This window comes from Merops nubicus, unplaced genomic scaffold (genome assembly GCF_000691845.1).
Source record: "Merops nubicus isolate BGI_N331 unplaced genomic scaffold, ASM69184v1 scaffold17242, whole genome shotgun sequence".
Taxonomy (NCBI): domain Eukaryota; kingdom Metazoa; phylum Chordata; class Aves; order Coraciiformes; family Meropidae; genus Merops; species Merops nubicus.
Window position 1 is genome coordinate 1 of NW_008593009.1, and position 11,936 is coordinate 11,936.

General features: G+C 35.8%; 1 protein-coding gene across 1 annotated transcript; it reads left to right on the forward strand.

The window, feature by feature from the left end:
* Window positions 1-787: 787 nt before the first annotated feature.
* Window positions 788-9,626, forward strand: LOC103768206 (G protein-coupled receptor kinase 4-like; the record flags this gene model as incomplete). The annotated part of the gene is made up of 7 exons (XM_008935346.1): window positions 788-854; window positions 2,694-2,783; window positions 3,305-3,513; window positions 4,353-4,490; window positions 5,128-5,265; window positions 7,841-7,963; window positions 9,409-9,626. Coding segments are annotated over 7 exons (819 nt in total), but the record flags the coding sequence as incomplete, so codon positions are not given.
* Between the last annotated feature and the right edge of the window lie 2,310 nt (window positions 9,627-11,936).

Below are 11,936 nucleotides of genomic sequence, written 5' to 3' on the forward strand. Positions count from 1 at the left end.
CATTGGCTTCCCAGATTTTCCTTGGAGAGAAAGAGGGAAATTAAGTATCCCATTGAGATTCTTCTTCTGTTCTTCAAGTAAAAATGTACAAGAAGATCCCTATAAAATGCAGAATTGCAACGCTGAATTAATTGCCCTTTTGCATTTTCCTGAGTCTTGGTAGCATTTAATAGCAAAAAAATGTTTCATATGAAACTTTGATGTTTACAGATAAGTAGCAGAGACTTTTAGAAAGTTTATTGGAAAGAATCTGAACTAGATTAAGTGTCTAGTAAGCTTTAGAAGCTGCATGTCCAGATTAAAGGAATGGAGTTTGACTGGATGATATTAAGCCTATGCTTCATTTTGGGAATATTACTCTTTGATGTTCTGACACTTTGGCATGGAATATAACAAGGAATAAAGATCATACTGCAGCAAGCCTTAATTTATTTTTTTTTAAATTTTTTTAATGTATCAAGGCAGATGATCTTAAGAGAAATGTCTTTCACTTAGCACAGATTTGTGTGTAAGTTGGTGGTTTCTCACATCAGGATTTTAGTGTTATGTAGAGAGAGTTTCTCAGCTATCAAATATGAATGACTGTTGTTACTATAAATGAATTAGAGATTTGGGAAGAAAATGGATCTGGAGTTCTATGGTTAAATTCATTGTATTGTAGGTCTTCAACTTTACATCATTTATTGTATCTAGGTAGAACCTGGAAAATTTGTTTTAATCTGAACAAAGGCATCTTACATTGTCACAGTTGCACTTGATGGTGGCTACTAATTTTGCCTTTGTATAGTTCACATTTCTATTCTGTTTAATTCGTAGAGACTTGAAGCCTGAAAATATACTCCTTGATGACTGTGGTAAGTGAAAATTAAAATTCATTTTTAAATTGAGAATTACAAATCTAGTATTTTGCAAGAACTCAAAAGGATGTAACAAATGTGAACTTTGGTTAAAAAAAAACAAAAAACCAACAACCTGCCCTTGCTTTTTAGAAAGTAGGAAAAAATACTGGGTCTTTGGGGGAGGATGACGACTGTTTAAGTGGTCAATGTCCCACCTTAAAATGGCTGCTTATCCCCTTTTGCTACTCCTTCCCCTCTCTCACCTTGATTCAAGATGGCTAAAACTTTTATAGGTATTTGTTCTCTGTTTGTCTTTTCTTCAGTTCTAGAGACATGATTTGTTAGGTATGGGGCCAGAACTTTACTTAGTAAACTATAATGTTTAAGTATTAAAGAAGAAAAGAAATCTGAAGCATGTCTGTTGGGTTTAAGGTTTCATCTAAAACAGGTCTGATTGTCACTGATGCATATGTGGCTGGAAGGAATCCAGAAGTACAAACAATATGAAGAAATGTAGTTAGGTTTTTGTTTTTCAAAAGCCAAATTAATTTTCTTTAATAACATTGTATGAAATTTATCAGAATCTTTTGAATTCGCTGTAGAACATGTGCAGCAATTACCTCCTAATAAGCTGTGGACAAATATCAGTAGTTGTTCTTGTAATTGCTGAACATTTTAGTTCTGGAAAAATTGGTTTTGAAGTCATTACCACAATTTTTTTTTTTTTTTTTTTTTAAAGTCATCATGTTCTGACTGATACATTTCTAAAAAGGTGATGCTTGGGAGCAGTCGCTGTTCAAGAGCTAAAGCTTTACTAGACATCAAATACATTCTTTAATCTTTCTCTCCAGCATATCTCACAAAAGCTGAATGCTTCCTTGGGGAAAAATGCAGCCTTGCAGGACTGCACTAGAATGCTTCCTCTCTGCCAAGGATATTCTGATCTTGTTCCAGAGAGCAGAGGGGACTAATGAGAAAATCGCTTCAGGAGCTCAGATCCTGCACTTGAAAAGGGATTCATCAGATGTCAGGGAACAGAAGAGCATCTGAATGTATTTAAAATAGCATTGCTTGCTCAAGAGCTTTTAGTTATTTCCAACCAGTATATAGAATGGCACTTGACTTTCTCCAGTATCTCTTCCCACCCCTTGATTATCTATCACATGTAAATAATAAATGAATATACTATTAACTAACACTGATGCTGTAGAGCTTTTTGAATGACAAAAGAAATATGCACAAAGGACACAAGGAGCTACACAGAGGCATCCACTTGAATGTCCACTCTTGGAGGGTTTTTAGACAAGAATTTAAAAAACTTTGAACACTTTGTGCTGACTGCTTCCTCAGAAGGTTGTACTAAAGACCTTCTGAAGTCCCTTCCAGCCTGATTTATTCTATGAATCTGTGATGTTTTTCTAAATTACATTGTCCCTTCCTTTTATCCATTGGAAATTAGTGGGGGGTCTTGTTTTGTGGGGGTTGTATTTTCCCCTGAATCTTTCTACTGCAGATGATTGCCAATTTTCTGGTTTAAAATTGAGCTGAAAGTGTAATTGTTCTTTCTTCTGTCTAGCCTTTTATATTTTTATCAAGAAAGTACCTTACATATTTTTAAAGTAGAGTCATTGTCAATACTCTCTTCATGTATTGAAAGAAGAGCTGAATAATGATAAATCACTCCTTTCTAGTTAAGTTAAATTAACTTGATGCTATGAGTGTATGAATGTTTTGATGTTTTGGGGTGGTTTTTTGCACAAGATATGCTACAGTTGTGGTGTAGTTTTTTTTGTTTTCATAGCGTTGTTACTTTATTATTTGCTGACTATGTATAATTTATTTCAACATAAATAGGACATATCAGAATTTCAGATCTTGGATTAGCTGTGCAGATTCCAGAAGGAGAAACGGTCCGAGGACGGGTTGGAACTGTTGGTTACATGGGTATGTAAAGTAGCCTTCAGTAATTTTTTTACCAGAAAATTTTGTTCTGTGAATATATGAATGATTTGTCCAAAGAACGGTATTTGGCCTAGATTATTTACTAGGCAATTTATGGGAAGAAAACTTACAATATGTGGTGGTAGATGTCAGCCAATTATAACCTTACTGATAAACTTGAAAACTTAACTCTGGAAATTCTAGCTTTTGGGCAGAACTGTAAGAAAGCACCTAATTTTTTTCTGAGTTTCAAAGAGGTTTGCAGTCACAGGTAAACAGACAAATTACTATGACAACACATTTCTTACCATGCTTTGGAAAAACTTAATTCTCAATTTGTAAATAATACTGTTTTCATATGTTAAAAAAATTAAGTGCTTCTCTTGGATATAAACAGAGTCCTTGCTGTAGAAATTAACATTTCTCAAAGTACAGAGGAGCTAGGCAAAGATCTCTGCAGAGAGACAAAGAGTACCTGAGAGTTTTCCCAATATTCATGGGATTTCTTTGTTTTTGTTTTGTAGCTCCAGAAGTGCTCAAAAATGAAAAATACACATTCAGCCCGGATTGGTGGGGTCTTGGGTGCTTGATTTATGAAATGATTGAAGGACAGTCTCCATTCAGGAAGCATAAGGAAAGGGTCAAGCGGGATGAGATTGACCGGAGAGTAAAGGAAGACCAGGAAACATATTCTGACAAGTTCTCAGAGGAGGCAAAATCCATCTGCAGGATGGTGGGTGAAGATACATAGAGGTTTGAAAATTAAATTTCTAATCCTTTTTATGAGTGAACTACTTTATTTTAACATCATCTATTGAAAATTTGTCAAAGCTGCAGTTCTTGAGTCTTTCTTCGGTTTGGATGCAAGTTTGTGATTGTCCATGAATTGTTTCCTTGTCAAACTCTGAGAAATCAGAACTTTTTTTCAAGATGAAGGAAAATTGCATAAATAGATTTTTCATCATCTGAATGAAAAGACCCAATACTCTTTGGGCCACATGCAGTTACAGATGGAATACAATAGCAGGCTCAACTTTGATACTGTGTGGGGTGAAATAGCAAAGTAATGTACAGACTTTCTAGGCAAGGAAACTAGTATAAGACAAAAGCTTTTTTTTTATCTTGCATGCTCTTAAATTTCATGAGACATACTTATACAGAAAGCTAAAAAAGTTTAAAAGTTTTCTTTACTTGTTTATGCAAAATACGTGCTTTAATTAAGCACTCTGGAAAAAAAAAGTACATATGTATTTCCTGAAAATAAAGTCTACTGCAAAATCTGTACTGTACAACTTACTCATCACAGCATCAATTAAAATATTTTCCTATAAATTTGGGCATAATCTTCAAATAGTCTGCTTTCCGGGATTCTTTTTTCTACTGAAAATCTTGTTGTTCCCAGAATATTCTAGTTTGGATTTCCAATTAGTTTTGATACCATGATAAATTTCATTTAATAAAAGGCCAAGTAACAAACTTACTGAAAGACATTAGATATAGAATTTTTATTATTTTTTTTCTTAAATGCTGTGCATATATCACTGAATCAGCTTTTTTCCCATATCTTTGTAGTTACTTGCTAAAAATCCAGGGGAACGACTGGGTTGCACTGAAGATGGAGCTGCTGTTGTAAAGCAACATCCTATTTTCAAGAATATTAACTTCAAGAGACTGGAGGCTAACATGTTAGAACCTCCGTTCTTGCCAGATGTAAGTAGGTGAGACAGATTTGATTGGTATCTAAGAAGGGAGGAACGGTCTTAATTCTATGTCAGCAATTATGTGAACTCTAGAGGAACCTTTAAAGTTAGTTAAACTGGCAGAAGAATGCCATTGCAGCTATTTCTAGCTAGTTGTTTTGTGGCATTTCATCTGAGATCACAAAACAATGTACAATACTGGTATTGCTCTAGGGAGCTTTGTAGCTCTTTTCTTAGCCCTTAAAAGTCAGTTTCTATAGCTCAGATGGTGAACAAATGAAGATTAGCTTTGAAGAAATTGCTCTGGAGTTGAAAGGGGGGGTGTCAGAAGATGAGTGAATTATGACAACCGTTAAGAAACCCAGAGAAATCACACGCTGTTTCTGGTTTTGATCTTTTTTTTCTGTTAATTTCAGGATGGATGGGACTGCTCAGGTGCCTTTTGAGGAGAGTCTTTTAAATTGTTTTTTAAATTTTGTCTATGTTTTGTCGCATAGTGTAGTTTGGTGATCAGCAATGTGAAATACAAAATGGCAGACATTTTGCTCCCCCTTTGCTCAGCTAGGAAAGAAAAAGAAAAACAAAAACCACAGAAGAAACCCCAAACCCACAAAATCTTAATGACGCAATCTTGTCTTGTACTGCAGCCACGTGCCGTATACTGCAAAGACGTGCTGGACATAGAGCAGTTCTCAACAGTAAAAGGGGTGAACCTGGATACTACAGACGATGACTTCTATTCCAAATTCGTTACGGGTTGTGTCTCAATCCCTTGGCAAAATGAGGTATTGTGTATTTCATAAAAGGTTATTTTCTTTGTCACAGCAATACTGAAGATTTAATAAGGGATATAATTATAGTATTAACTACCTCTGTGAGATGTAAGGAAGTTTCTGCTTTAGACTTCTCTGCTGAGAAACTTCAGAAAAAAAAATTTCCTGAAACATAAACAACCTGCTAGAAACCAAGATGTATGATAAATATGCATAAATAGAATCTGGCATCCTGTCACCGTAGATACAACATACAGGACAGTATTTAGTATCAGTATGACCATGTTTTCCTTGTTCTTCTATCATGTTATTCAATATTGCCATTCATAGCAGAGGGGTAGAATGCTATTCAAAGTGTTCAAAAGCAAGTAGGTGCAGTGTAAGCTCTTTGTGTATCATGCCTGCATATCAATAGAGTATCCCAGTGACACAGTAATACAGAGCTGCAGATTCACCTTTTCTAAGGTTTCAAAACAAAGAGTTCAATATCAGTTGAGTCAGACTTTCTCTTAAAGCTTTTTCATTTGCCAAGTGAATTGAGTATTCCAGCATACTTCATAGAATACTAGAATTTTGCCACCTCTGTGTGCAGTTCACTTTACATTTAGGAAGACTACTTCGCCTATTATAAGATGTTCAGAACTTTCTGAAATCAGTATCGTCTTGAATTGTACTAATGTAGTTTCTTTCCTAGTATGACTTTTAAAAATTTATTTAAAGCTTGAACACAAAAGGTGAAAAATTTCTGAACAACTCAGATAAAAATGTACATTCCTGTAGAGAGCACGTGTCACAGCAGCGAGGCCCGAGTAACGACACACACCGATGCGATCAATGGTCGTTCTCAGTTTATTAGCCCAAATAGCCCAGTATATATAGATTCAGCTGTCCACGTGCTTAGCATACATATCAGGATTGGTTAGAAGCAATTATTCACGCGTTACAGTCTCATTATTAAATGAATATTAATCATATTGCCCTTGCCAAGCTTCTACCCCGCTTGTAGTTTTACCACCCTGTGAAAATTCTGCAAAAGGCTACTATAGTATCGTTTATGTTCCATCCTAGGCCTTCCAAGGATGCCTCAGGAACAATCTATCTGTCACATACACCTTGGCACTACTGCCTGGATTGTTCACTTCCCAAAAGATAAAGTCGTGGCTGTTGTCCTTCAGAAATGCCCCCACACATTCCCTTTTGTTTCCCATTTGCGTTTTTCTGCATTGCATTAAGGAGATTAAAAAGGTGTCACTTGACATATGAAGTCTTCACTATGAAGTAATGACTCTCAAGCTGTTGAAGAAATAAACATTTGTATGCGGTGTCATAATGGTTGACTTCAGAATATGATCCAGCCATTAAGAAATGCACTCTTTAGTTGCTGCTTAGTAACTAACCCCACATAGAGGGATAAAGTTGGAAGTAGTTGTGGAATACTGGTGATGGTGATTCCTTCTCTTCAAGGAATGACTGTGCAGACTTTATTTTATATTTGTGCTTGTTTTTTCTTTTAATTCATGTTACTCAACTTTGCCTTTAATCTTTTTTCTCAGTCTCTTAAGAATTCCTCTTCCCCTCCCATAATTTACCTAATGTCATGGTTTACAACAAAAGCAGATCACGGCTTATTCCTCTTGATGCCCTCTCTCACTCTATTGATATGCAGGCATATAAAAAAAAGTGTTTCTTTGCATGCCCATAATGATGGATGCGCATCAGTGGCACTCAAGGACATGTGGGCATTAGCCACTCTGCCCCTTCTGACCATGTCTGTTACCTTTGAGCATTTACTCTTTCTGCTGTTCCTTCTGCATGCAGTAATTGTGTTTTTAATTCTTCTTGTTTTCTATGTACACAAACACAGATTATTTCAAAATCTCTTTCCTCTCTCCAGAGACCAGTCTTCATGTATCTGTAGATCTTTTTTTTTTTTTTTCCCCTGAAGTATTACCTTCTCTACCTCATTGCCTTATTTCTCATTATGGTATATGTTAATTGTCTTTTGATAGACAGTTGCCCAAAACACCAGAATGATGTTTAAATTACAGTGGTTGGACATCTGCTGCTTTTTCCCCAAGAGTGTGATTTGTCCCCTTTGTAAAAAGTATCCCCCCAATACCAGTATACAGTATATGCAGGTATTAGTATTCTGCAGAGAAGAATAATTTCTCCTGCTTAGTGTCATGTTTATTAATTAAGTTCAGTCCAGGGCATGGGGATACTGTAATTGTTAGTCTAGACTGCTCTGAAATTAGCACAATAGATGAAAGGAAAATCAGTGTCTGGTTCTAAAAATTTTTGCTTACTGTGAAGTGCTTTTGCTTACTGAAGTGCTTTACCAAAGCAAGGAAGCATCGAGTACTTAGCTGCATGATAGTGCTTTCACTGCTGTTCTTCAGTTTGGTGAGTGTATAAGGAGAATTAATGCAGACTGTGTCTTCCTTCATGGAGCTATTTGAGTGGTGTAGTTTGGCTGATGAATTCGTAAGCTGTTAGGAGTAGCCAGCCAGAGCCAGAGCAGATGATACATGGGATTTGTGTGAGGGGCTTGTATGGATATTTCATTTGTATTTCATATGTTTCAAAGATGATTGAAACTGGATGCTTTGAAGATATCAATGCATATGAAACTGATGGTACTGTATCACCAGACAGAGAGAGGTCTCCTAAACCAAAGAGAGGCTTCTTTCACAGACTTTTTAGTGGAGAGGTAAGAGTATTTCTTGTCTTTCATTAAAAAATTACCAGTAAGACTTCAACATCCATTCAGTTTTTTATATTATTTAATGATAGGGAAAATAAGTCATTCACTGAATACTGAAACTAATGAAATCTGTTCTGTTATGGCTTTGCCACTGAACTGCATTTCAGAAACTGTAGCAATCCCTATTAGTCCAGGAGTTTTTCCTTCCTCAGCATTCTTCCTTTAGCGTGTGCTAGCCTGTTACCTGGGGAAAAGGTAGCATGTGCTGTTAACAGCTGTGCTATAGAGCTTTCTTTCCTGAAGATATTAATTTGGGTCTTGCTCCTTATGTATTTTGCCAGTTTTCTATAAAAACTTCTGGGGAGATGACTTCAGAAATAATTAAGGCCCTAAATAGTATTGACTGATGAACTCAGAAGTGGATGTGGTAGAGCAATGCAGCTCCAAGACTCACTCATTTAGAAAGTTGAGCTCCCAATGAATCAAGTGTGAAGTATCACAAAACAGATGTTAAAATAACTTGGTTAGTTTACCAAAACAACATAAATATATGTTTACATAGCTCCTACCATTTAGTAAACATTTAGAGGTGTATGAATTGAGGCTTTACTACCCAAAAAAAAGCCAGGTGGCATTTTTTATAGTGTTGTTTAGGTGTGCTTGTTTATAGGTCATGAAATAGCCTATTTGTAATGGTTTGCAGTTGAAGATGTACATAATTCTGCTTGCTCAGTATGCCTGCACTTAGAGTGAAATTATCTTGAGAAGCATATTGCAGTAGAGAACATTTCTGTAGAAATTACTTTTGCTTTCAAGCAGAAATAGGATTTTAAAATTTCTACAAGCATGTCATTAAGTAGCCACAACAGGACGATGTATTAAAATTGCATGATGATATTTTTTTGTCATCAGCTGGTAAATCTCCTCTCTAAAATGGTGCAATGCTAATGGAATTTATAATAGTGCTGTTGTTTTTAGTTCACCTTTTCAAATTCACTCCCCCCCTTACAGTAATGGAACAGAAGGAATGGTTAAGTGTACTAATAATTTCACGTAGCTAAGGTTAAAGCTTGTGTTTTACTGGAATCTCTTCCAGATGAACTAGCAGGGCTCATACTGTCTCAAGATAGGGTTTTGTGTGTTGAGAAAGAGTCCTAAGAAAATTAATGTGGCTTGTGAGCCTTCAGCTGGTTTGGAAGTAATAAGTCTAGAGTTAATTGTCCTGTGAAGTTAAAAGAATTAAAGAACTCAAGGTTAAATGAAACTTTAATGACTTGAGATTTGGGGTTGGGTTGTGGTTTCCTTTGATATTCCCAAAGCAGTTAGTAAGTATGGAGTAAAATGTTCTGGAGAATGAGCCACCCACCCCAAAGGCTTTCTGTACTCATAAAACACACACAGCAACAACAGTGTAAGTTCTGCAGTTGAATCGTCTCTACCTTCTCTTGCAGGTCTGCTTTAAATCTGATTGCAGTGATGATGAGCAGGAGTCCTCCAGACTTTAAATCATTTTACTCTTTTCAGAAAGGATGAGCAAACTTTAAATGTTTTATATATCTGTAGCAAAGTGTATTATATATATTTTTTACCTGAGTTCAAAGATTTTTGTACATTTGTACTTCATTTGTTTTAAGATGTATATTTTCACTAAAGCTTAATTGTACAAAAAGCAATGAGTGCCGTTTGAGTGAGTGTGTTTCTGTATGTATTTGATTTATCTTGATTTTTTTTTTCTTTTTATTCCCCCCCAGGGGAATGAATCTAGAAATACTAAAAGGATTGTATTGTACAGAAATAATATCTATGGAATCATGTAACTTGACTTCGTATGCCTCTGCTAAAACTTTTCTTATTGCGATCTGTACTAGCAGTTTTCTTAACATTAAAATTGCTGTACCTAGAAATTAATTTTTAATTCCAGTATTATCTGGCAGCATGGCAGTGCTATTACCCAATCTATCTCTCAAGCTACGGAAAGAAAAGAATTCAGTGCACTGTAGCCAGCTTTTACAAACTGCTCTTAAGTATCCGTCTCTGTAGAATGTATTTCTGTATATAGAGAATTATAAACATTTAGCTTAATTCTGTAACAAACTGTATTACCCCATTCTTCTTTTCTACCCTTCTTACACGTCCTCTCCATACAGTTTCATGGCATTTACCATGCAAGTAGACCTATGGTAAAATTTTATAACTATATTTTGAGTACTTAATTGTCTTTACTAAAAGGATTTATTTTTACCTGTGGGGCACCTTTTTATTTTTTTTTCTGTAAATGAAATTGTTTACAACTCCGTGTAGGATGTTACTGTTTTATAATGTGTTAAAAAAACAAAGCATGGGTTCTTCTTACTAACCTCCTCTTTGCTTACTGTGTTGTAATCCGCAGCGTTGTAGGGTTGACAGCTATCACTGCCACTGAGGAAAGGACAAAGTAGTACTAAGTATCAAATTTAATGATGTAAATAAACTCTCTGTATAACCTTCAATAATGTAAACATTAAAACCTGCCTTAAAAGATTGCTGAACGCAGATGTGAAGCTGGTATTAAAGTTTTCCTGATGATTACTTGATGTTCATTAGTAAAACTGTTTCCAGCTGCTTGAAAGCTTGTCAAACTTCTGTTCTTCTGACATATGCCAGGCTTCCCTTTTATTTGGTAAAGTTTCCAGTAAGACTATTGATCTGTGTGTGAGAACAAATCCAGGCAACGAATTTCATTAAGATCCTCTTCTCTTTTCAAACGTTGAGTTAGGGACTTGAAATACAATGGAATGCTCTTGGAGTTGGAGACATTACTTTTGTTAAGTATTCCGTTTTGAATTCTGAAGACTTGTCTCCACTGAGCAAGCATTTTCGTTCCTTTCACATCTCTAGAGTGCAAACCAGACCACACAAATATTATACACCCAGAGCAACCGAATATTCCTCTACCTGAAATAGGTTTCTGCTTGTGATCCACTGGAAAAAACGTAAGCTGCTTCTGAGGAACAAAAAAGACACATTTGATAGTCTGACCTATTGTCAGGTTTTAATTCACAGTAATTTGTCTCTAGAGACACATGTTTAATGGGTTAGAATTTGAAAAACGTTGGACAACCAGTGTTACAGAATCCCACTGGGGCTGAGCTGGTGTCTATCTGGAATTGTTCCTCTTGGCTACTCTGCCACAGAAATGAGGAAAGAGACTCTCTTCCTGTGTTTTCAGTGTGTTTTTCCCAATGTCTAAAACAGCACAGAGGAAAAAAAAAAAAAGACTTATGTAGAAAATACAGAGGGAGCATTCAAATGAAGTACTGGAAGATAATCTGATGCAATAGTAGAGGGATGGAAAGCTTGATAGAAAGAGAGATACTTTAAGCAAGAGTGTTGGCTGGAACCATTATCCATGAAACGACAAGCTGGCATAGTCTGACCTGACTCTTTATTATGCACCACAGTAACAGAAGGATTTAAAAAAGATCAGCATGAAGAAATGGGGGAAGTAACAGAAGTGTTTTATAAATACCTACCTGGTTGGAGAAGTCGTCATGTTTTTCTGATAAGAGTTTTAATCTTTTAAGATCTTAGTCTTGCTGTTCTGGGGCAAAGGTGACTGTATTAACAGTAGACATATGGGGTGACAATCTGGATTCAATGTCTGCTTAGAGCAACGTGAAATTTGGGCAAGAATACCATGGACAAAAGCCAAGTAGTTTTTCTGAAGGAAAAAAAAGAATTTGAATCTTAATTTGTTGGGTTTAACAAATAAAAATCTGGAAGTCTATTTATCATTTTTTTTTTTCAAATTTTCTGTCCATATTAAGGGAGGACGGATCCTAACTTACAAAAAAAAAAAAAGTAAAATCAGCTCCTCCATTTTGGAGTGCTGAGACTTAACACTTGCTCGCCAGGGATCTGTGAAGAAAGAAGGGTAGGTGAAGAGAAGAGGGATGTTGTTCCTAAGAAGTGGTTGTTTATACTTCCTGTTCTTTAGACA